Source organism: Vulpes lagopus, chromosome 21, assembly GCF_018345385.1.
Source record: "Vulpes lagopus strain Blue_001 chromosome 21, ASM1834538v1, whole genome shotgun sequence".
NCBI lineage: Eukaryota > Metazoa > Chordata > Mammalia > Carnivora > Canidae > Vulpes > Vulpes lagopus.
The window spans coordinates 24,554,148-24,581,138 of NC_054844.1; the positions used below are offsets into that span (position 1 = coordinate 24,554,148).

A 26,991-nucleotide genomic window follows, 5' to 3' on the forward strand; every position below is an offset into this window, starting at 1 on the left:
TGTGACTAATTCATTTCACTTGGCATAATGTCTCAAGGATTATACATGTTGTAGTACATGTCATAATTTCTTTCCTTTGTGAGGCTGAATAATATTCCATTGTATGCAAATACCACATCTATCAACGGACACTGGGTTGCTTCTACATATTAGCTATTATGAATAATTCTACCTTCTATTAAAACTATTTTAAAGATTTTATTTATTTACTTGAGAGAGGGAGAGCCTGCAAGTGCGGGGGGCAGAGGGAGCAGAGGTGGAGGGAGAAGAGGAAAAAGGATCTCAAGTAGACTCCCCCATGAGTGCAGAGCTGGATGTGGGGCTCAATCTCATGACTCTGAGATCACCACCCAAGCCCCAACCAAGAGCTAGCCACTTAACTAAGCCACTCAAGTGCCCCCAAACTATTTTATTAAGTAGCATTTTGCAGATTGTTTGATCCCACACTCTTAATAGGAAAAATATTTGATCAGATACCATCTATCTCCTACATGGACAGACCAAATGGATCAGGATAAGCCTGTAGACACACCTCTAGTATCCTCTCTCTGGAAGTAATACTTTGCCTTCCACAGCTCTGTAGCAGCCTTCTCCACATTGGTGAGGTGGTCCACAAGATTCACAGATTCTACTCTTCATTAATTCCTGAGCTTCTCATCTCCTTCGAGGATAATTCGGTTTGTATTAATCTACCATCTCTTACCAATTCAGAACACCTGCACTCTAGGCTCTCGCTAAAGAACACAACTTTAAACTCTGCTCTCCCTAATCCCGGATATGTGTTCTTAAATATTTTTTTTTATTTTTTATTCATAAGATAGTCACACAAAGAGACAGAGAGAGAGGCAGAGACACAGGCAGAGGGAGAAGCAGGCTCCATGCACCGGGAGCCCGACATGGGACTCAATCCCGGGTCTCCAGGATCGCGCCCTGGGCCAAAGGCAGGTGCCAAACCGCTGTGCCACCCAAGGATCCCTGGATATGTGTTCTTAGAGACTATTTCACCTTTCACATAGTTATGCCATGGTGACATCAGCAGTGCACAAATGATGCAAAAAACAAAGGGACAAAATTCCTAGGCACCTCTAAGTGCATCAATTTGACAAAAAAAGAATGTACCAAAGAAGATGTAAGACTGGGGCTATATTCATCTACAAAGGTATTGACCTTTACTGTCCTAAAAAATCCTCTTCTATACTAACTGTTTCTAATGGAAAAGTATAAATATAGTCTGTATCCTCACTCAAGAAACATGAAGTGAGTTGGAAATGATGAAAGCCAGTGTCTATAAAACTGTGAAAGGTAGTAGGGCACCTGGGTGGCTCAGCTGATTAAGCATCTGACTCTTGGTTTCAGCTCAGGTCATGATTTCAGGGTCTTGAGATCGAGTCCTGAGTCAGGCTCCATGCTTAGCAGAGTCTGCTTGAGATCCTCTTTCCCTTTGCCCTTCCCACTCCTCTCTAAAATAAATAAATAAATAAAGCATTAAAAATAAAAGCTATGAAAGGTGTAGATGAGGCAAATCTGACCTTACTCAACAAATACTAGAATGCTAGGATTTGATGACGCTGATGGAGGCTAAAAAGATGTGAGTTGAGGATGCAATGGAGGATACTGTACAAGCCTGATTTTTTTCATGCATAAAAGAATGTTCCCCTCATTTTTCTTTATTTAGATGCAAAAGTTTCTTCCCAACTCAAAGAGCACTATTGGTTTTACTGATTATTTCTCCAAAACTATCCATTAGTTTTATTTGAATTTAGTTACCTACAATCACAGGCTGTCTTCTCAGCTTTTACCTACAATCACAGGCTGTCTTCTCAGCTTTTTTATTTGTTTTAAAGTAGAACAAATACCTGCAGTTCTCGGTTGTGATTCTCACACAGCAACTGAAGAAACCTCAGTATGGGCTGCATGATGGCAATTGCAGGGCTCATCGTTACTTCCTCTGCAGACTTTTCCTCGGCGTGCCCCGCTTCCGATCCTGCACACATAATGTCTATTTCTGGATCCATTTCCCTTCGGTATGCACAGTATGCTTTGGACGTTGCGGAAGAAGCTTCTGTTAATTGCCCTTTCATTCCCTCTTTCAAAAGTAATGATGAATCTCTTACTGAAATAAAACATTACTCTCATATTTCTGATTTAACTTCCTTTTGCTAATTAAAAAACAATACAACCAGTTACCCAAATTCTCTAACAATTGAATTGAAAATTATTTGACAAGAGGTACATCAATTTCCCCAAAATAATCTGAAGTAGCAACTAAAATGTTAAATTTGCACAGGACATTAAGAAAAAGATCTTAATGCTTCACTAATTTCAGAAGGGCTTGTGTGTTTCTGATAAATATAAAATATGAGAATTCTTGAATACAGGAAGGTAGAAAAAGTATGGCAAACTTCAAAATGTTAATGTTTATATGATTTGTATTTACTTCACAGAGACTCTGTTATTCCAAATACCAAGAATCTTTCATTAGATTATGGTGCTATAATTCTTATTCTTAAAGTTTGGACTTCACGAACACTCCAAAGGTTTGGGCAATTGGCTCTTTACCATGCATTCCACAATGATGCCAAGTATTTTCACATCACTAGTTGCTCTGCGCTGATGATGCCTAGTTTGAGTTTGGTCCTGCACAGCTGTTTCAAGGTAAGCCCCGTGGCCATAATAATTTAAGAATGGAGCACCATACACAGAACCACAGTTGGGATAATGACACTAAGGTAAGGGAGATGACAAAGATCAGTGAAACTTAAAAGTTGTGACCTTGTTTTCTCTCTATTCCCCTCAAGTACTCAAATATTTCATTACCTCTCATTCGTGGACCCGCTGTCATCAATTCATTGTCATCATCCCTTTTTTTGTTACCTAAGTCTATGGTATTAACTGTTACTGTTGATCTTATCTCTTTCTGTGCAGCCTTCATTCGGTCATAGAGAACTTTGAAGAATTTTTCTGATTTTTTTTGTTCATGCAACTGCTGGTAGAAGGAATACTGCAAGAAACCATATTTTAAGATATTAATACCCAAGCGGAGAAAAATAGTGCTGCTATGCTTGAAATAAACATAAACATCATGGATAAAAGCACAGATTTAATGTGCTGCCATTATTATTTCATAAATTAGCAGCTTTTACCAGTCTCCTGTACTAGTTAGCAATATACTAATAATAGCTTGTATTTGCTTAGCACTTTCCACTAAAATCCAATATATTGTCCTGTTATTGAATTCATCCTTACTCATTATTTTACTTTAAAAATTTATAAGGGCACTGTAAGAAGTCATATGCAAAGAGTTTCTTTTTTGGATTTATTTTTAAAGATTTTATTCATTTATTTGAGAGAGAGAAAGACAGATAGTGAGAGAGACCATGGGAATGGAGGAGAGAGAGAAGCAGGCTCCCTGCTCAGCAGGGCTCCATCCCAGGATGCTGGGATCATGACTTGAGCTGAAGGCAGACACTTAACCAACTTAGCCACCCAGGCACCCCTTGATTTTTTATATTACTATAAACTCATGTTTTGACTCAACATATATTTATTGAGTACCTACTATGTGCCAGCCCCTTGCTACTACTATGGATAGAACAAAAAGGGAAAGCCACCACAATCCCTGCCCTCATGAGTTTGTCACCTAGAGTGGAAAACAGCCACTAATCCAATGATCATCCTGTGTAAATGTGAGTTTACACAGTTACAAAGAGTTATTTTTCTCTTTATCTAAATTATAGTACATTTAATTTAGAATGTGTTACCATGGCAGCCTCACTCACAGGAACCCACTGATAGATAGGCACTAAGTTTTTTTGGTACTTCATTAGCTACATTGCTTTGGATGGGGTCTAAGACAAGCCTGCCATAAAATGTATAAAACGGATTCTGCTTCAAGAGTGAATAATGATGTAGAAAAGATCCAATACCAAAAAGATAATGAAATATATCTTAGTGAGAGGTAAAAATACTGAACCTTGAGAATATCTGCCTAATCACTGTCTGCTTAATGCCTTATAGAAGTATCCAGAAGAGGTGGGAGATGATGGGAAAGGTGATATACTCCGGAGAAGACAGAATTTGTACTGAGTGGGGAAATTACATGTTATTAATATGAAAATCTGGGATAGACACAATATATACAACAGAAATAAAGTAAAAAAATTAATAAAGATAATTCTAGTAACTGTACTGATTAAAAGACAGTTATATAACCCTGATGAGAGACACTGTGAAGAAAACTTATGAAAAATAATGACTCCCAAATCAAGTACAATGAACCATAAGCCAATAAACGTAAACAGCCAGTTTTGGTGAGGCTGGCTTCTGTACATAGGCTTTCCTAAAAGAATGCCGGGAACCATGACCCATAAGGTCCTGGGATTTGCAGGTAAGATTCTGATGGCATCAGGTCTTGAAATGCATGCCTGTCCTGCAATTTTCAATACAGGCAATGTATGAGTACAGAGCAATTTATGAAGCCTTAGGAGTTGGCTTTGTCCCTACAAGGGGAAGCTCTAAGCGAAGGCTAGCAACCCCTCAAGAAAGCAGGGCAAAAAGCCACAGTAACTATAGCAACTACAGTGAAACAGTGAAGCTGGTTCTGTTAATTCAAAGGATAAATGCAGCGTTTACAGACCTCAGACCTCTCTGGTCCCACAAATTAAGCTGATGCTTAAACCCTAATATTTTCAATATAATCGGGTTAGAAGGTAAAAGGAGGTGCCAATATATTAATGAGGAGGTTAAAGGAACTTTGTGGCTCTATGAAAACAAAGTTTTGTAATTTATTTAGTTCCTTGAAATACATTATCTCAGTGATACTTTCAGTAAAACTGTGTGATAAGTAATAAGTATTCTTGTTTCCATTGTACAAATCAGTAAGATAAAGTTTAGTAAAGGTAAATGACCTGCCCAATATTACATAACTAGTAAGTTGTAAAAGCTAGGATTTAAATCTAGATTCTTTGACTCTAAATCACTAAATTTATTAAAGTCACCTCTGAAGCTCAAAATAACAGGTTATTTACAGAGACTCCACCTTTTTAAAACCAGGACAGTGTGACTTTAATAAAGATAAAAAGCATGTTTTATATATATATATGTACATAATCTCAACAGGAAGCATAAGGATTTCTCTTGTGAAAGATATGGTTTTTGATTAGGAAACTGCTTCCATAAGCTTCAGAGTATAAGGGGAAACCCTAAGGTTTTTTTTTTCAGGAACCAAGAAAGGGTGATGGATCAACAGATCTGTTGACAGAGGAAGGACTTTCCCCCAAGAAGGATGGGGGAGCCTAGAAGAGGAAAGGCAGAGGAAGGAAGCGAGGAAGTGAAGAGATGGGGTAAGCCTAGGGCAATGATGCAGGGTGAATCAGCCAGCGAAATTTCCCAGGGGTCAGGAAGTAGGAGGTTACTTCAGAAAGGAGATGTTTAGAGTGGTGAAGAGCATGGATGATGGAGCCAGACTGCATGGATGTGACTCCTGACTCTATCTGTAACTAGCCATGTGAGCTCAGTAGGGAGCTAAGACTGTCTACCTCAGATTCTTTCTTGGCAAGATGAGATAACATATGTTATCTCATCAGCTGTTGTGAGAACTAACCAAGTTAGTACACAGAAAGCACTAAGAACAGTGCCTGGTATTCCTTACTTTCATTGTTGTTATTATTAGTTCTCAGTTTGAAATTATAACAGAAGTACCTCCCCTCTGCTCCCCTTCAACCAAACTTTAATCATGTATGTGAAACATAGAAATTGGCTTCTGTAGCTAGAAGGACATAAAGAAGGGAATCAGATTCCTACAAAAGTAGGGCTGCCAAGCATTAGTGCCTAAGGGCACTGTGATGATGTGAAACCCCCTGGGGACTGGCAGGGGTCTCAGAGAGGAGTGGGTTTTAGACTCTGCTAAAGGGCAAGGAGTAGGATTTAAGCTGACCTCAGTGAGACCTTTTAGAGACCAGAGAACACAGCTGCTATTTGGGGTATACAGTGATCTAGAAAAGTGACCACCCTAAATAGAGGATGGCTGGTAAATGACATTATCATAACCCATCTTTTAAAAAAGGCCTTCATATACAGAAATAATTTAATGCTATTTCATCAACATATCTTTGCTGAATGGTGATAAAGCACTGTAGATAGCAGAAATAGGACATGATCTACTTGGAGAAAGATGACATTTAATTGGAGAGGCAAGATGGCGTTCAAATAACAATGTAACAAAGTAGCATAGGCAAAGTGCCAAATGGATAGTAAGGAAATATGTGTTATGGGAGCTCAGAAAAAGGAGTGGTGGTCAAGGCCTGAGCCAGATGGGGAAGACTTGGGGAAGGGAATAGAATGTGATTCAAACCATTCATTCATACAGCCGTCACTCCTGAACATTTCTTGGGCCAGATATGATGTCAGACACAAAGGATACAAAGGTGACTGGTGTGTGGTCTCAATTTTTAAGGATGCATACATAATTTGCTAGACAGAGCCTGACGCACATGTGAAAAGGCAGAAATGCCACTGAAGACATCTGTAGAATACAGCAAGCGCAGACAGTAACTAGTGGACAATTTTGCCTAGTGGGACACGGGATTGGAAGAGGCTTCTAAGAAAGGTTCGTGGGTTGGGTCTTCCTAGATGACAAAGCCACATGAGAAATGACTTGACGCCTATGAGAAAGAAGAGCTTAGTATAGTTGGAGCACAGGAGAGAGGATGGAGGAGGAAGGAGGTAGAATAAGAAAGGAAAATGTTGAAGAGATTAAATCATGAAGGATCTTATGGACTGTGTTCGGGAGTTTGCCTTTATAGGACAAGAGACTGACTTAAAGCAGGAGAATAACATGTTTTTTTGGAAAGATATCTTTGGAGGCAAAGTGGATAACTATCTGGAGAAGCACAAAACTGGGATCTGGGATACTTCCTGGAAGACATGGTGGCCCAGGAAAAGATAAGAAGGATGGATCCTGAGGGCTGGCAATGCAGAGATTGAAAGCCGAGTGTGGATATGAGAGATGTTAATGGAGCAGAATCACCAGAGGTTGGCCTTCCATGAGATGCTCAGGAAGGGAGTGAGGGTGAGTTAGCTGAGGTCAAGGTGGGCTTTCAGCCTCCGGCTGGACATATGGGTAGATGGATTGCCAATCACTGAGGGAGGCAAAGTAAAAGGAGAGGTGGGTAGATGGAGAACAGCAGTGGATTCAGTGTGACGCACGTGGAGTTTGAGGTACTAGTGGCACATCCCACGAAACACATCTGGAACACTAGTGGCACATCTGGAAAATCGCTGGAGGTAGAGTCTAGAGGTGTACTGAGCGAATAGAGAATCATCTGTATGGATTGGAAGTTAAAGATGTAGGAATGAATGAGGTCAGGATGAAGGAACAAGCAAAAAACACCAGAGGCGAGCCCAAAGAAACTTGAGAGAGGTCAGGATTCAGGGGTTAAGTCGATCAAGAGGAGCTGTCAAAGAAGCCTAAGAAGGGATGGCAGGAGGTAAAATGATAAGAGAGGGGTGTTCCAGGACCTAAGGTAAAAAGGTTTCAAAAACAAAGAAAAAGTCACTGGTGACAACTGCCACAGAAACATCATGTGAAAAAGGACTAAAAGGTATCTGGGTTCTGAGGGGGTGCAGGGATCTCATCTGGAAATTAAAAGTTGAATAGGCAGTTTCTGGGAGAGGCTGGCTCATTCTGCAAAAATACGAGGACTTCAATAAACGTAAATATGTAGGTAGGGTAAAAGATCTCATCTGGTGACCCTACATGGTCCACTAATGGGAATCTAGAAGGTACTTTAATTGTAAGGATTGCATCTAGAGATTTTTTTTTAAAAAATCCTTCACTACTGTCTGAATAATCTACACCTCACATTATGTAGTTGCCTAGACAATTTCTTTAGAAAGTCCCAACTGAATATCTGGTTGTAGAAGACAAGACCCTTTCCAAGAAAACCCACACAAATCCCTCCACCACCCACTCTCCCAGCTTCCCTCAGAGGAATTTGTGCTGCAGCTTCAATGCTATGAGAATTTTCAAGATGTTTTTCAACTAAGAAGTATCCGTGTTTGGGAGTTGGTTTTTGGTCATTGTGACATTGGCTGTGTATGAGGCCTTTCTTCGTAAAGTCACCCGCTATTGGATATAGTGAAATTTCTGTTATTCATTGCATTTGGTGGATTAATAAAGTAACTACCCTAGTTTCAATTAGATGGGGCTTCTACTTGCCATGAATAGGAAAAGTAGATTCTGAAATTTCACATTAGCTGTAAGCATAGTTTACTTCTCCAACCAAGACAAATCCAGAAAGAACAGCTTAGTTAGTGAGCAGCAGGACTAGGAGCAAGATGCCAGTTCTCTGGGAACACTCCCCAGCTCTGCTCTCAGGCTCACCCAGTGTGTTCTGCCTTTGGGAATGGTGCAGCCCAGGGACACTTGGCTGGAATTTCAAAGTAAAATGTGTGCCTTCTGGAAATGGTGATATGATGATCAATGCGTGCAGGTAAGTATACTGCTACCTGTAGTGGAGCACTGAATAGGTGAATGACAGCTTTCAAATCACCCCTCCCGACCTAAATGAATAAATGAAATGGTTCTTCTCTCCCCAGAGCAGTGACAATTCACTTACTCAGAGGCATCAGGGTAATAAGAACTGGGAGATTTGGGACATCAAATAAAGGTGCAGTTCTAAACTCTTAAAAAAGTAAATGGAAGGGGATGTGCTGGAAGGTGTGGTCAATGATACTACATCTTGTTATAATGGCAAATATGGTGTGAGGAGTTTATTTATTTTTACATTTAATTCTTAGATAAGCCAAAGTGTTTTTATATATATATGCTGAAAGTAGGCCTAAAAGTAGGCCTTAAACAAATCAGAATTCCTGGTATAATGTTAGAAAGGAAACTTCTGAGGAGTTTCTGTTTCTAAGGAATGTTCTGCTTCACTGAATAATTTGTGAAGGTCTGTAGTTTCTACAGTAAATCAAATAAATTTGTAAGGAAAATGTGATACAAGGTGGTTGGGTTTGGTTTTTTGTTTGTTTTTTAGGTAGTCATGAGAAGCTAAAAGAAAAAGACATTACTTTCTTTGGTTTCTATGACAAGTAAATAAGAAATACAAATAACCAACATAATACTCATTATTATAAACAAGTACCTGAGTCTGTGTATTTCCTCCTTCAAGCAAGGCAATGCCAAGTAAAATGCCTTCTGAAAAAATTCTGTCATTTTTGGTGTTCACTATAACATCGATGACAAGTTCAGATGCACCTTCTTTATCCAGTAGACACTGAATATCTGACATTGATATCCCCATCTTATCTGAATCTTGTCCAGAAAAGCTCCCTGTGATTAGGAAAACAAAATAAGTAAACCTTTTTTACAGACATTATTAGCACTAAAGGTTTTTCAATTCTTAGACCTTAAGAATATTATTTATCATTGGAATTTTTTCCCTTCAGCATTAAATATACTAGAAGCTAGGGTTTAAAAAAACGTCCAAAGTTTGTTAAAAACATAGCTTTATTAAATGTATGACACCTGTAATTAAGTGATTTTTTTCTTAGTAATAAATATTTTAGGGACACCTGGGTGGCTCAGTCGGTTGGGTGTCTGCCTTCAGCTCAGGCCATGATCTCAGGATCCTGAGATCGAGTCCTACACGAGGCTCCCTGCTCAGCAGGGAATCTGCTTCTCCCTCTCCCTCTGCCCTCCCAACTTGTGTGCTCTCTCTCTCTCTCTGTAAAAAATAAATTCTTAAAAATAAATAAATAAATGCTTTAGAAAAAGAACATTAGCTTTATTTTTGTCCTTAATTTACATATTAAAAAAAATTACATATTAAGAAATTATGACATAGTTTACTATTTTCCAGAGTCAAAGAGCAAAATTAGGTGTTCAAATCAGTTGTTTTGTGAATGCAAAATTTTGTACAATGGTTTCTAATAGTGCTTTTTGAGTGAATTTTTTATAATTATTCTATTTTAAGTAAAATGGTAGCATAACACCAGCATGGAGACATGTGACCAGAATCTTAGATTGATGAGAAAATGAGAAAGCTTACCTCCCGCTTGTGCAGATTTGCAGTAGGTTCCAGAGAGGTGTCCATTCATACCAACTCCATAGTCTCCTTTAAAGTAGCGATTCAGGAGTATTTTTCTTAAAGTGTTACCCTAATACAAAGGATGAGAAAAGATGTTTCTTATTGTTCTTTTTTCTAATGAAAAGGGCAACTATCAGTCCATTAAAATGCCACTTAAAATGCATTTTATCAATGATGATGAAACATTAATAAATTAATAAAAATTAATTTTATACAGCATAATATTTTCTGAGACAAAAATTTGTAAATGTTTCTGGAGAAAATAATGATGATTTTGCTTCTCCCAGAAACAAAGAATAAAGTATAGTATTTTGAACAAAATGTACTGGAGAAAGTCACAATAGATAGTACTAGGAAAACTTACGTACTCTAAATTTAAGATTGCCTCAAAAGCTGAGGGTCTTAGTGTTGTTAAGAATATTAGTGATGCCCAGGGAAATACAGATCAAAACTACAATGAGAGATCACCTCACACCAGTCAGAATGGCTAAAATTAACAAGTCAGGAAATAACAAATGTTGGCAAGGGTGTGGAGGAAGGGGAACCCTCTTGCACTGTTGATGGGAAGGCAGCCACTCTGGAGGACAGTAGGGAGATTCCTCAAAAAGTTAAAAATAGAGCTAACCTACAACCCAGCCATTGTACTACCAGGTATTTACCCAAAAGATACAAACATAGTGATCTGAAGGGTCACACCCCAATGTTTACAGCAGCAATGTCACAATAACCAAACAATGGAAAGAGACCAGATGTCCATCGACAGATGAACAGATAAAGATGTGGTATATATCTACAATGGAATATTACTCAGCCATCACAAAAATGAAATCTTATTTGAAATGATGTGGATGGAACTAGAGGGTATTATGCTAAGCGAAATAAGTCAATCAGAGAAAGACAATTATCATTTGATCTCACTCATATGTGGAACTTAAGAAACAAAACAGAGGATCAAGGGGGAAGGGAGGGAAAAATAAGATGAAAACCAGAGAGGGAGACAAAGCAGAGAGGGAAACAAACCATAAGAGACTCTTAACAGTAGGAAACAAACTGAGGGTTGCTGGAGGGGAGATGGGTGGAGGGATGGGGTAACTGGGTGATGGACATTAAGGAGGGCATGTGATGTGATGAGTATTGGGTGTTATATGCAACTAATGAAGCACTGAACTCTACCTCTGAAACTAATAATACACTGTTAATTTTAAAACAGAATATTAGTGATGCCTAAAGAAAACATGGCTTAATACACAGCCTAAGAATTAGAAACCAAAAGCCCTATTTAAAGAAGCTTAGTAAAGAGACCTAGGAAAGTGGAGGGTATACAGCAGGTGCTCCAAAACTTAAACTTGATTAGACAGAGTGAATTATATTTAAATTCCAAGGGCTTATTCAGAAGATGATGTGCAAAAGACAGTGTATTCCGTTATAAAACAAGAATTCAAAAATTCCTGTCTTCAATCTTATACTGGTTACATTTTTAAAACATTATGTTTTGCAATATACTTTGCTTCATGTACATAAGAAGTACAGATAACTCCAAATCTTCCATTTTATTGGTTTTTATTATTTTAATAGACAAGAGCAATTTGAAGATATTATTTAAAGAACACTTTTTAAAACTAAATTAACACATTTACTGAGGTGTTAGTCCCATCCTCAAGGTAAGGACCCTGGAGCCCAAGAGCTCACGTAACTGGATGTGGATCATGCAGCTAACAAGTGATAGAGCAAGACCCAAACTCAATGCCTGACTGCACCCCACAGGCCATTTTCCCACACTGTGCTCTACATCCCTCCCCAGGCACACCTCCTGGTGGCGACACTGTGACACATGGCCCTCACTGCTCCTTCCCTCTCTCTCACGCTCTGATCATATTTCCCTCTCAAGCCCGGAGGCTTTATCCCCAGTTCTCTTTGTGCTGCTCTCCTCATCTTCCCTCCCCCGTCCCGTCAGCAATTTTATCTGATCCCTGGTTGCACAACCACTGCTGGTTTGACTGCCAAATGTCTTTCCTCCTGCTCGACCTGGCTCTCCTAAGCTTCTCATCCTGTTTCCACTTAGATCTCCTTATCTTCATCTGGAGGTTCTACTGGCACCTGAAACTTGACTTTTCACAATGGAATCGTCTCCTCTACTTTTTTCTCTTTTTCTTGAGGTATAATTAACAGAAAATATTATATCAGTTTCAGGTGTACAATATAGGTGATTCAACAATTTTATACATTACTCAGTGCTCATCGTGGTAAATGTACTCTTAATTCCCCTTTGCTGTTTCACTCATCTCCCCACCCACTTCCTCTCTGTCAAGCACAAGTTTATTCTCTGTATTTAAGAGTCTGTTTCTTTGTCTCTTTTTTCCTTAGTTTTTTCATTTGTTTTGTTTCTTAAATTCCAGATATGAGTGGAATCATATGGTATTTGTCTTTCTCTGACTTCTCTCATTTATCCTTATACCCTTTAGGCCCACCCATGTTGTTCAAATGGCATGATCTCATTCTATTTTATAGTTTAGCAAAATTTCATTGTATCTATATACCACCTCTTTTTTTATCCATTCATCTGTCCACAGACACTCATGTTGCTGCCATATTTTGGTTATTGTAAATAATGCTGTGATAAACATGGGGTATATGTATCTTTTGAATTAGTGTTTTTGTTTTTGTTACTGGACCGTATGATAATTTTCCTTTGGTTTTTTGAGAACCCTCCATACTGTTTTCCCACAGTGGCTACAACAATTTGCAATCCTACCAACAGTGCATAAGAGTTCTTTTTTCTCCACATCTTCACACTTGTTATTTCTTGTGCTTTTGAATTTAGCCGTCCTGACAAATGTAAAGTGATATCTCATTGTGGTTTTAATTTGCATTTTCCTGATAAGTAGGGCAACCTACAGACTTAATGAAATCCCTATCAAAATACCAACATTTTTCACAGAACTAAAAAAATAATGCTAAACTTTGTATGGAACCACAAAAGACCCCCAATAGCCAAAGCAATCTTGAGAAAAGAGAACAAAGCTGGAAGTATCACAATCCCAGATTTCAAGTTATACTACAAAGCTGTAGTAATAAAAACAGTATGGTATTGGCACAAAAACAGATACATAAATCAATAGAACAAGATAGAGTCCAGAAATGAAATCATGCGTATATGGTCAATTAATCTATGACAAAGGAGGGAGGAATATGCAATGGGGAAAAGACAGCCTCTTCAACAAACAGTACTGGGAAAAACTGAACAGCTACATGCAAAAGAATGAAACTGAACCATTTCTTACACGTATACACAAAAATAAACTCAAAATGGGTTAAAGATGGGATCCCTGGGTGGCGCAGCGGTTTGGCGCCTGCCTTTGGCCCAGGGCGCGATCCTGGAGACCCGGGATCGAATCCCACATCAGGCTCCCGGTGCATGGAGCCTGCTTCTCCCTCCGCCTGTGTCTCTGCCTCTCTCTCTCTCTCTCTCTGTGACTATCATAAATAAATAAAAAAAAAAAATTTAAAAAAAAATGGGTTAAAGATTTAAATGTGAGACCTGAAACCATAATACTTCTAGAAAAAAAAAAAAACACAGGCAGGAATTTCTTTGACATTGGCCATGGAAACATTTTTCTAGAAACATCTCCTTAGGCAAGAGAAACAAAAGTGAAATCAACTATTGGGACTACTCCAGAAGAACAGGCTCTTGCATAGCAAAGAAAATCATCAACAAAACAAAAAGGCAAACCACTAATTGGGAGAGGATATTTGCAAATGATATATTCAATAAAAGATTAATATCCAAACTATATAAAGAACTTCTACAACTCAACACCAAAACAAACAAACAAACAAACAAACAAAACCATTAAAAACTGGGCAGAGGACCTAAACAGACATTTTTCCAAAGAAGACATCCAGATGGCCAACAGACCCATGAAAAGATACTCAACATCACTAATAGTCCTTCCTTCTTAAACTCATTTCCCCTTTACTTTTCAATTTATTTTAAGAAGATCAGAACCATCTTGATCATTTAAGGCCCCAGACTTAAGGGCTCATCTACTATCCACTCAACCTGACAATGATTTGTGACATCCTACCTATTCTCTTTCAGTTGTAGCTTCCAATAGTGCCTTCACACATACTATTTTAACCAAATAGAACTATGTGATGACTTCTCAAACCACAGTTTCCTGTCTTTCTGCTTTGCTCACATATCTTCTCATCTGCCTGAAAATTTTTCCTTCTGTCTTACTTATGGACATGTCCTATATCCCCTCTTCATTCTACAAATATTCATTAGGTATCTACTGTGTCTTAGACACTATGCTAAGTGAATAAGATATAACCCATTCTCAAAGTGTTAACAATAAGGTCAGTTCCATAATAGGCACAGATATTAGGCCCTACGAAGCACATAAAAGAAAATAATCGACTTTGAAGAGCACTTACATGCATATTTCCCCTAACCATATGATCATCAGAGCAAAGCTCTCTTGTGCACAGTGCACAACAAATATATCCTAAATGTCACAGTGCCAGGAATTTTATAGACACTCAATCAATGTGTCTGGTGTTCTTTATCCTTATAGGACTATTACTTACTGATAATTAAGTTTTTATAACACAGACATTTACCATTGCTCCCTATTTCATGTTTTCTTCCTTCAAGACTTTTTCATATAGTGCTGTAGTGAGTAAAGGTGATGAGCAGTCTTGGAAGAAATAGGGACTCTAGAGAATACCTAAAGAAAGAAAAAAAAACAGTCCATCTTCTTTTTAAGAGGAAGCCTTTTGAGTTGAATTAATTTCATCAGGCCAAAAAAATGATCCTTCCAAAAGGGGAGGAAAAACAAAATAGAACATTTCTTTGGAGTCAAATGGGCTTTTGCTGTGTATCTTATTATAGCAGAAGGAGATCCATAAACTACATAGTTGAAGTCTAACATTGGGGAAAAAATGTGAGAACATTTTCCCTTAAGTACTCAATTTCTATAAAGGGTAGTTCAGTTTGTTCCATTAATCATGCTTCTCACCTCTACAGACCAATGTACTGTAAGATACAGTTAGCCCAGCTACAATAAATAAAGCTGAAAAACATGAAAATCCAGGTCTGTTTTTCTTAAAATTGCACAAGTTCGTGTCACTGTCTGGAAGAGAACCTGCTGTGAACAGAGCCCTGGCTCCTTGTGACTAGCTCTCTTTTTATCCTATGTTTTAACCGCATTACTCCAAGGACCCAACCAAGAGATAAAAACAATGGTGTGTTCTTTTTAAAAAGGAGAAGTCAAGAGCTGCATTTTATCTTTTGTTTTTAAAAATGCCCTTTATATTGTTGGAAGAATAAAGCTGTTCAAAACCAACCATAGAGTAGAAGTGTGTCACATCAAGTTAAAATAAGCATCATATTTGCTATTACTTCTAAATTTTCTTTGGACAGATAAAATCTCAGGTGCTTATTGGATTCATAAACATCACAATCAAATGAGCAATTTGATTTTTTCAATTACTTTTCTTATCCAACTCCAGCCTTTCCAGAACCATATATTTTCTTGCTTCATAATATTCAGAATGCCACAGAAAGAGGGAAGGGCTTCTTCTATCCCTGTTCTTTTTTTTTTTTTAAGATTTTATTTATTTATTCATGAGAGACACAGAGAGAAAGAAAGAGGGAGAGACATGGGCAGAGGGAGAAGCAGGCTCCCTGCAAAGAGACCAATGTGGGACTTGATTCCAGATCCTTGGATCACACCATGGGCCAAAGGCAGATGCTCAACCACTGAGTCACCCAGGCGTCCCATTCTATCCCTGTTCTTAACTCTGCAGCCACACTGCTGGGGTTCCGGTCCCCTTTATGCCACATACTAACGAAGGATCTCAAGCAAGTTACTCAGTCCCACAACTGTGAAGCAGAACAGTCATAACACCTATCCTCCTCGGGTTTCTGGAATGATTAAATAGGTAAAAATGTATAAAGTAAAGTACTTAGAACAGTTCCCAGCACATAGTAGGTGCCACATAAGTTGTGCAGAGTTGATGCTATTGTTACCAGTATTAATAGTATCTGGGTGGCACAATAATATACAATTTACAATGTGCTTTTTTGTACATACTTTCTCACTTTATACCAATCATTCCCACCTAAATGCAAAAATTTGTATATACATACATTAAGAAAATGGCAAAAATAATAAATGATAAACTACCTGAAAATCCTAATTTGTCCACTGTTAATCAGTCCTTGGAATTACATCCCTGTATACCTCACTATATAAAATGGACCTTACAACTCCAATTAAAGTGGAAGAACTCTACTGTGGTTCAAATTCCATAGTTTCCAACAAAGGCAAACTTTGGCACTAAAAAAATGAACAAAGAATAGGTATAGATGAAACAGGATTCTATTCTATTCTATTCTATTCTATTCTATTCTATTCTATTCTATTCTATTCTGTTTGTTTCAGTTATTCTCATTTATGATTGGAAAGCCTGAGATATTGCTACATGACGAGTTTAGCAGAACTGATTTCTTTAGTCAAATATCGAGGTGTAACCTGAGGGATTGAGGCAAGTGCTGCGTTCTAACTTGTTTGGGGGCATCCTTAGTGGCCTCACTACCTGTGATGGGTTACGGTGGCGATGCAAGTCACTTCCACAAGTGCCTTTAACGCCAATAAATTAATTGTGGAATCACTGGCAGAAATTCTGGTGCCAGGGTTGTAAATAATCTCTCAGAGCTCTATTTGTCAAGGCAGAAATTTGGGAAAGAACTAAAAGCACATCAAGCCAGCTTGAAAAGAATTCTACAACATTGAGAAGTTTGACTTCTATCCTCACTCTTCAATTCCAAAATGAATTCCTGACTGGGCTTCCCATGGAAGGTGTCCTTGCTGGATTAGGCCAACTAGCAAGAAATGTCCTTTCCAGTCTTTTCAATATCAGAGTCAATTCCAGGCCACAAGACACAGCTTTTAGCCAATGTCTTCATATGAACACATCCCAGATGTGCTAAATGTAATGGAGCCAAGATAACTAACAACCACCTTCTGAAATTACAACAAAACATCTCCATAAAAAGACATCTTTTGTGGCCAGGGAAGTCATGCTGACAGTTTGTGAATATCTGGGAGGACCGTTTTTTGCCTGGCCACTTCCTGTTGCACCAACTCCAATGTATCAAAAATCAAGCTTAGAAAGTATTGCTTTTCATGGATAGAAAGAATAACAAAAATTTATTAGTCTTAGAAAAGACTAAAGATTTTCTTAGATTTGTGAGAAAGCACAACTGTTTGCCTTAATAGGAGTTAATAGCATTAGGAGTGACAAGTTTAAGGATGTGATGTTTGAAGTACTGATTCTACATTTGTTCCCTTTTCCTTGGAAAAATGACACAATTAAGTGATATTTTTTCCACTGTGGAAAATATAGTGAAGACACCATCAAACTATAACAACCACAACCAGAATCCTAGAAAACGAAGTCCTCAGTTGGAAATTCAAAAGGTAATGAAAACTGAAAACTAGAAATGCTTAATTTAGTATTTTCCCTCAAAAACTAACACTTAGCTACTAATCAGTTTGGACAAGATCTGTAAGAATGTTATTGTATGTACCGGTAGTCTCTATATATTCTCATTTTAACATAAACTTGGTTTAGCCTAATTGGTATTTCTCTAACCTTTTTGTTTAATGGTAGCATGTCTGCTTAGATATTTTTCCTCATTTGAATTCCCAGGGGTAAAAAAGGTACATTTTTTATTTCAACTAAATTATTGCAACAGCTATATCCTAATTGGAATTACATTAGGTCCATCATTATAATCGACTACATCTTCAAGGAACTCCTGTGGGAAAATGTGGCCAATCTCCTATAATCTAACTGTCTAATGGTTTGAATTTCTTAGTCACTAACTCCGAGGAGTGAAAGCCAGTTCCTTCCCCTGATGCTTTTTCCTGACTTTCATAAGATGAGAAACACAAACTTCAATAGGAATAGTTATTATATACATTCACAAGATGCTCTTCATCAATATAACAACACAATCATTATAATCTTGAAAAACATATGGATGTCTCAACAATTCTAGGAAAGGGGCTTATAAAAAAAAAGACTGTGGAAAATGTTAAAACAAATGATTCATACACTACTGTGACAATATACTTCTATTTTCCTTCCTTCCCTTTTTTGGTATTCATTGTAAAGACATATTACATTTCTAACATGTGTCAGGAACTAGGGATGGGGGCAAAAAACAATTCTGCAGCATATGCTATAAGAATTTCCAAATATGTAGAGTTGAGACATGGCACTAGTTTTCAAAAGAAGTAATCCCCACCAGACCATTCGACTCCATTTGTGAAATTTAAACATTGAAACAGTACATAATATTTAAACATTTGATCATGATGCTGGAGATAAACAGGACTTCAGCCATCACTCCAGGTTTATCAAATATCCTAGCCTCTAGACAAACAGGGTTGCTGAAAAGGCTATGGTGGAGGATGAGTCTACACCCCATAACTAGTGAGGAGTAAAAGAAATTTCTTGGGCACCTGGGTGGCTCCATGGTTGAGCATCTGCCTTCGGCTTGGGTCATGATTCTGGGGTCCTGGGATCAAGTCCCAGACAGGGTTCCCCACAGCGAGCCTGCTTCTCCCTCTGCCTATCTCTGCCTTTCTCTCTGTATCTCTCATAAATAAATAAATAAAATCTTTTTAAAAATGGTTTATTTTCTTTGGGGTATAATAAAAGCCTCTCAGTATCTGATTTTCAAGAAGCATGTTGACACCTCAACAATTTAAATAGAGGGTCTGCTGAAATCCAGAGGTTGAGACTGTATACACACAGACACACACACACACACACACACATGCACACGCGCACACACCCTGCATACTACAGAATGGATTCTTTTCTGCTTCAGATTGCTTAGTTTTCTAAGAAGTCTTTATCTGATCTGCAGAACATAAAGAGTTGAAAGAAGAGTAAATAAGCAAGAAATAAACAGACAATCTTTGGATACCATTTCCCTGTTGAAGCACAGCTACTAGACTCACACATCATAAATCACTACCTCATAAAATCATGATCAAATGGTAGTGCACACAACCACTAACATTAAGCCCATTATCCCTTGGTACATGGTGCAGAAACCTACTGAGTACTATTTGTTACTGAAAACATGGAATCAATATGCTGCCAATGCAAGCATGTGTTCTCACACTAAAGGCCAGGGAAAATAGAATTTCAAGTGGTCATTTCAAAGCTTCTGCAAAGACTGTCCCTGAGGAATGGTATGGTAAGGTATAGAGTTCAAGAAGAGACTCAGCCTATGGGAGGTCTCAGAGAAAATGAAAGAATAAAGCAGGAGTGGGAGGAGACGGGAATAAACGAGAGAACCGACTTTGGTCTGAATAACAACATCAAGTACAGTGGGGAGGGTACCTTCCCCTGGGTAATGGGAAAGTCCCATTTAGCTTTAAATCCTCACAAGCTGTGATTCCTGTTATATTTCCGCAACTATTGAGTCAAGAATGATATATAGGTACCACTTTGCAAGATGGTGTAACAAGAGGTAAGAAACAATACAAAAAGAGAGGGTGAGACCAGCACTCTTCAGCCTTGTGTACACCTGCCTGTTCCTATGCATGTTCTCAGCACAGTCTACCCATTCAAGCTGTGAACTACTGATCAGAACCAAAAGAGTGTTGGCCCACAGGGCAGTGAGAGGAACATGTGACTTTGAAGTTGTCAAGGGAACAACACTCAGAGAACCCACCCCACCCTCACACACACACACACACACACAGGGTAAGAGAGGGGGTAGAGGGGAGACCTCACCCTTTTTCTCGTATACTAGAAAGAAACTGTCTTTAAAAGGGAGGGAGAAGGACAGTCTGGGTGGCTCAGGGGTTTAGCGCCCTTCAGCCTAGGGCGTGATCCTGGAGACCCGGGGTCGGGTCCCACATTGGGCTCCCCGCATGGAGCCTGCTTCTCTCTCTGCCCGTGTCTCTACCTCTCTCTCTGTGTTTCTCATGAATAAATAAAATTTTTTTTTTAAAAAAGGGAGTAAACTAACACTTGTATTACTTATAATCAATGCAAATACACTGACAAAAGAAGTGTGAAGCTACATTTTACGAAATTCAGGATATATTTAGAAGTTCCTTAGACCAAGAGAGAAATATGTCTGGAGTTGATGGAATGATGAGGACCTCTGCATAGCACAATTTCAAAGGAAGTTTTGAGAATTAAATGAGTTAATATCTACACCCAGTTTAACACCTAATTAATGTTATTTGTGAAACTCCAGGCATGAAAAGCCTGTGTACTTAGTAGAAAAGACAATGTCTCGGAGACCAGTGTAATTGGTTTGGATCCAGGTTCTGCCACTGGCCTTTGTGATCTCAAGAATTTTATTTAACTGCCCTGAGACTCAATTTCCCCATCTGTGAATAACAATATCTATGTCAGAGGGCTATTTTAAGGATTAAAAATTATATATGAAAAGCGTTAAGCCCTTAATCTATAAGAAGTACTAAATGAACATTGCGGGTTTTTTTTAGTGTTTACAGGAAAATAACACTTGTCCAATTCACAGCATCTACAGGACATTACAATGCCCAGTGCCATGAAGACAGATAGAGCTTTACCCAATCACATCAATACCCAGCTCTGAATTTCTACAATTTTTTAAGAAAAGGCAAATGAAAACAGTATTAATTATGTAGAAGATTACTTTGAAGCCAATATGATCAGTAGGCTGTTTTCATAAAAACAACACCAGCATATGCATAGGTTTCAATCACCCCTATGCATACACAGAACAGAATTCACCAGAAGCCAATTTAGACTAACTTTTCTTAAGGTAGCATCAGTAGGAAAACCAATATCCCATGTTTCTAATATTTATTTTTAACATAAGAAATAAAGAAAGATATTAAATATATTTATAAAATTATCATGCAACAATTGTTCATTACCCAATAGATTGGCCAAAATTAAGAACTCTTAAAAATTCAAGTGCTGGAGTGGATATGGGTCAACTGTGGGGATGAAAATTGGTACAACCACTCTGGAAAACATATGCTCCCACCCAGCAATCCCATTTCAAAGGAGACATATGTCCAAGAGACACATAGTACCATGTTGCAGACATTAATATTAGCATTAGTAGCAAAAACAACACAAAAACAAAACAAACAAAAAAATTGGAATGAATCCAAATATCCACTGACAGGAAAATGGATCAATAAATTGTGGTGTATTCCTAGAGTAGAATATTATATGAGGTAAACATGAGTGAACTACAGCCTCACAGCAATACACAATAACCTTGATGAATCTTAGAAACATAATGTTGAGAGAGAATGAAAAAAGCAAGTCCTAGAATACATCACTTAATACCTAGCGTGGCATTAGAAATGTGAGCTACCAGTTATCTTTGGAATGGAGGCCAGAGCACACAGGTAATTTTTTCATTCTTCACTTTGCTGAGGAGTTCCTGGGTCTTCATTATATTACTATGCTTTACAATTGAAAACGATGTTGTACATATTATTGCATATAAATTCAATAATCTATTAAAAAGGAAATACTCATGAAATATTAAACATGAAAATGGTAGTGGCTTCCTATATTTGATGTTCTATTGCTTTTCATCTTTCTGAATGCTGACCACAGTTAATCACCTGCTTAGGTGAGGATCTAGAATCCAACACCCACATAACTTGAACCATTATCATCATTACCCTTTTAACGAATCCACATCTTCCTCTGGCCACACAAGCCTTTTAGTGGCTGACCATGTTCCCTTCTGCCCCAGGACATTGGCAGATGATCTTTCTTTTCACTAGCCATGCTTTCAGTGTCCAACCCTCAATACCAGTACTTCCAGCTTTGCTTAGTGAACCCCTACTCAACTTTTAGGTCCCAGCTCAGCCATATAGGGATCATCCTCTCCACTCTCACCAAGTCATTTCCCATTCAATCCTCTCAAAACATCATATGCTTCACCATGTGTTTCAGTTTTATATTTATTTATATCAATCTTTGAATGATCTCAGTATCCTTCTACAGTAAGCACCACAAGAACAGGGACTGTCTTTTTTTCCCTTTTTGGCTGATCATTGACTCTAACGTCTATGCAAACCTTCACATATTAACTACTCAATAATATTTTTGAGTGAACACATGAATCATTGATTCTGCATTAGAAATGCCTACATTTACCAGCAAAATTTGATGCTGAGTGTCATCTATTTAAAAACCATGATATGTATTGCATATCATGTCTTATAACTTTGGCAAATATTTGAGATGTATTCAATGTTACTTGCATGTTAAAGATTTTTAGCATATAAACTCATTAACTATGGTTCTATGGCTAAAAGAAGGAAGATGTGCTGGTATCCAATAAGCAAATTTTAGAAAACACTTAAAAGTAAAGATGAACAATTCCAACATCTTCTCTGAGAAGTCAGAAGGTAAAATATTAATTAATGATTACAGGTATGGCCTAATGCAAAAGAACACACTAATACTTACAAGTCTAGTCAAAGGCCTTCTCTTGTTATGTCTATCGAAATAGGATTTTTAAATGTTTTATTGACAAACAGAAACCACCTTGATGTTGCACATCATGCAAGAGTCTGACTTAGTGACATAATTTCTAATATTATGTGATAATGTCATGATACAAAGCCACTGTTGTCTTTTTAAGATACTATGTTTGGTGTGTCATAATCACTAATACAAGATAAAATTAAAGATAATTCTATTTTATCTCATTTTTCCCTCATAAAATGAAAATAATTTCCTTTTTTAGTGTTTGTGGTTGACATTCAAAAATTTTGTAACCTAATTTTGATCATTTCCTAGGTCAAATTGTCCACAAGACCATATATTTTGCCTGATTTAATATAAACTATATCTGCCCTCATGAACTCCTAATTGTGTCCCATGTTAATCGTAACTTTCAAAGAATTTCACAGGGAAAAAGTATGAGGCAGTGATTCAGTGCTAGTGGAAACTAGAAATTCCTTAAATATTCATCAACATTTCAAAACACCAATACAATTATCACTTCCCAAAAAAGAGGCCTCACCTCAAACAAACCTAAAGACATTTGAGCACGTTAAAGGCCAGATGCCCACCTCAGGAACAGATTTTTTCAGAAAGTCTTTGAGTAGGCTTATTATAGTCTTTTGAACATTATTTTGAAAATCATTTTGATTCCCTCTGGCATATACCACAGAACTTTATATGCTTTATATATCTAGAAACATAACTAGAATCCAGGACACTAAAAAAGTAACACTTAATTTTTGATAACATGCAAAGCACATTTACTGTTATGAAAGCATAACTTCTTGGTAATGCTGGGGTGCTAGGCATCAGCATTATAAACAGAATTTTCACAGGCTTATGAATCACCTATTGATATTGGCTTCTGAAAGAAACAAAACAAAACATTCTCAGGCTGAAAAGAAAGCTTACAATGTTTAATAAATATGACTTGAGGTAAACCAGCTATTTTTAATTAGTGCATTAAAGAGGAGAGGGAAAGAAATCATTTCAGTGAACCACAGGTTGCTGATCTCATACCCCTAAACTAATAACCACCTCTCTTTTCTTTTCCTCTGTGTGTGTGTATAACACATCATTTTTATATTCCTTGATATTAATGTATATTTGTAAAAGGTATTTATCAAGTCTTGATGTGTTAAATGTCTTGTTTTTCCGCCTGGGTATTGGTAACCATAGGTGACTAGGTTGCCTCCAAAGAGGGGGGGGGGTAAAAAAAGAAGTGTACATCACACCTCCTTCTCTATTATGTTTCAATGATTCTTACACAATTTCCCCCACATTTTAACATTTCTGAATTATACATCATTCCAAAATCAATAGTGTTATAGCTCAATTGGCAGTACTCTCTTTCTTTCTAGTAATACAACTGATGGCATATTAGAATTGATGAGATACATTATACTGAATGAATTTAATCTGGCATTATAAACCAACAAAGGTTCAGAGCATGTGGCATCGCTTTCATCTCTCCTTTTCTGTTCATGTAAAGCAAGAGTAAATTATGCCAGAAATTTTGGGAATGAATCTTAAATTCAAACTACTTGTTTTTAGTGTTCTCTTTTTTCTTTGCTACATGTTCTATATGATACTTCAATTCCCCACCAACTTAAGTTTTGATGTCATATACTGAGTTGGGCCTGCATTAAAATTAGTAAGGAAAATGACAGTATAGATAGAGATGAGGCATATTTACTTATAAATCAAGAGTAATGGATGTAAATAAATAATAAAGATCCATTTAATTTATAAGCATGAACAATTTTAAATGACTCTCTTTTAAAAAAAATAGCCCCTTGATATCACTTCACACCTGCTAGGATGGCTAAGATAAGAGAGACAATAATAAGTCTGTGGATGTGGAAAAACTGGGACTCATATACTGCTGATCAAAATATAAAATGGTATAACCACCTTGGAAGACTGTTTTGAAATCCCTAAAATTTAAACAGTTATCATATGACCTGACAATTCTACTCTTATTTCTACACAAAAAAGAAATAAAAATACATGTTCACACACACACTTGTACATGAATGTAAATAGCGGCAGCGGCAGCAGCATTCGTAATAGCCAAAAAGTAGAAACAACCCAAACGTCCAACAAATGATAAATTGATAAATAAAAAGTGATATATAAACAATGGAATATTATTTGCCAATAAGAAGGGAATGGAGTACTGATACATGTTACAGCATGGATGAGCCTTGAAAATCTTGTGCTAAATAGAAGATAGTTATAAAAGACCACATATTTTATTATTGCATTTACAGGAGATGTCTAGAAGAGGCAAATCCATTGAGACAGAAAATAGATTAGTGGTAGAAAGGAGTTAGGGCTGGGAGAACGGGGAGTGACTGCCAATGGCTATGGAATTTCTTTCTGGGGTAATGAAAATATTCTAAAATTAGACAGTGGGCATTGTTTGTAAATCTGTGAATATACTAAAAACCACTGAACTGTGTACTTTAGTGGGGTAAATTTTATGGTGCGAATATCTCAATAAAGCTGTTATAGAAATAGAAAAGAAATCCATTATATTGGTTGAGGAAATTCACTCTTTAAACAATTTTTTATAAAACATGTCTTAAAGAAAATAATGTCAGTTCCATCCAATTTTTTGCTAAGCAGCTGAGGCATTAATACTATTTGCCACAAAGTCCTTGCCTTTAAATGCATCTGTGCAACAGATGTATCACAATGGCATATGTTTTGAATGTTACATCTGTTAGTAAAATGTAGAGGCTCAAACTGCTAATTAAATATGAAAATGTATGTGTCAATTAGAAGCCAATTTCTTGTTAAAATTGCCTAATGGCTAAGGCATAATAAATTGAGCTTGTACCTAAGACTGTTTGTGTCTTGACCTGTGTGGGAAGGCAGTCCAGTGCACCGAATATAGGCTAGACAGTTTCCATGGATACCTCACATTACTTGAGGTAGAAACTAAAAATTATAAACAATGGCACAAAAATTATGCTTCAAAAAATATATTAGTTAAAAAAATACTAATCTTCCTGAAGAAAGAGGAAAGAATTTATTTCGTTGGTAAGTGGATAAGGGTTTTTTTGAGGGGAGAGGGAGGCAAAATTTTTAAAAGGCTAGTTTTTGTAGTTGCTTTGTAATTCATAGGAAAGGGAGAGACATATTCAAAATGCTTCTATCATCATGAGGTTTACAGCAAACCTCGAGAGTTTCAAAGATTTGTAGCCTTTGTAGGAACGAACTAGACTGAATTATTCCAGCTGAGTTTAATTAATCTGGCCACTGCATACTAATATGCTGATCTTTCCAAATAAATGTACACTGTAATTACAACCAGGTTACTCCACCCACCATCCTTTTGCTCCTTCCCATGAAATAAGACTACATATCTTCCAGATGTAGCATAAAAGCCACAGTGTTATTCATGAACATGTCAGAATCAGACAAAATAAAGCATAAGAAGAATACATGTGGCTTCTATAAGAAGACATTCTCCATACCACTTTGTGGAGAAGACAACACACCTGTTTGTTCACACCTTTAACAGGTTAGAGAGGAAGAATGAGAAAGTCATAGCCTTAGCTTTTTCCATGTCCCCAAATCACTTCCACTATTAGGCAATCAAGTTGGGATTTATTCCCAGAACCCAAGAGATAATCAGCATGCATGGAAATGTAGTTGTTTTCTTTGGACCACTTTGTCCAATCATTACATGAGATCCAGCATGAGTGAGGTAAAGGACACAACTTGTTTTAACAAAGGAGACAAATGAATCAGTAAGTTTTAATCAAATTATAAACCAATATTTGACTATGTACAAGGACAATCTCACAAATATCTCATTTGATGCTCACAACAAACTAATACAGCACCTAGCTTAGCAGCAAGAGTCAACTGCATTATCCTATTTCTGAATATTTATGAAAAGTGTGTTATTTTAGTTTAATGTTTAAAATAAAGACAACTTTTTGAAAAAGTAGAAACTGTGCATTGAAAGTATTGGAGGCAGGAATTGGTAGTAGAAGAACACAAAAAGAATTCTACCCAGAAAAATATCTATGTTAAACAGAGCTCTGCCTTAATCAAGTTTTTTTTTTTGACTGTTGTCAACTCTCTTCCCCTACTTGTTATTCATTATTATATCACAATTCACTCAAATTCTTCCTGTTTTCTCAGTTTCTTTTCAACTGAACTGTAATCAAGTCCTTCCCTGCAGTCCCTTGCGCTTCCAAGTGTCTAAGTTTTTACAGGTGTAAGAGATCTCTACTAGTATCACCCCATGAATGGTGCAGGGGCCTTAAAATGCATTGCTCCCTCGACTGTGCACCATGGCACAACTCCTTCT

At 37.3% G+C, this 26,991-nt stretch overlaps 1 protein-coding gene across 5 annotated transcripts in view; it reads right to left on the minus strand.

Moving 5' to 3' along the window:
- Window positions 1-26,991, minus strand: part of ITPR2 (inositol 1,4,5-trisphosphate receptor type 2) — a 471,510-nt gene that overhangs the window by 149,077 nt on the left and 295,442 nt on the right. For 4 of the 5 annotated variants that reach the window (XM_041735326.1, XM_041735322.1, XM_041735323.1 and 1 more), the window contains 4 exons: window positions 10,053-10,161; window positions 9,147-9,334; window positions 2,818-3,001; window positions 1,857-2,113 (listed from right to left, as the gene is read on the minus strand). In XM_041735326.1, coding sequence (XP_041591260.1) covers window positions 1,857-2,113; window positions 2,818-3,001; window positions 9,147-9,334; window positions 10,053-10,161 — 738 coding nt within the window. The remainder of the gene's footprint in view (window positions 1-1,856; window positions 2,114-2,817; window positions 3,002-9,146; window positions 9,335-10,052; window positions 10,162-26,991) is intronic. The other variant, XM_041735324.1, reaches the window with a different exon arrangement.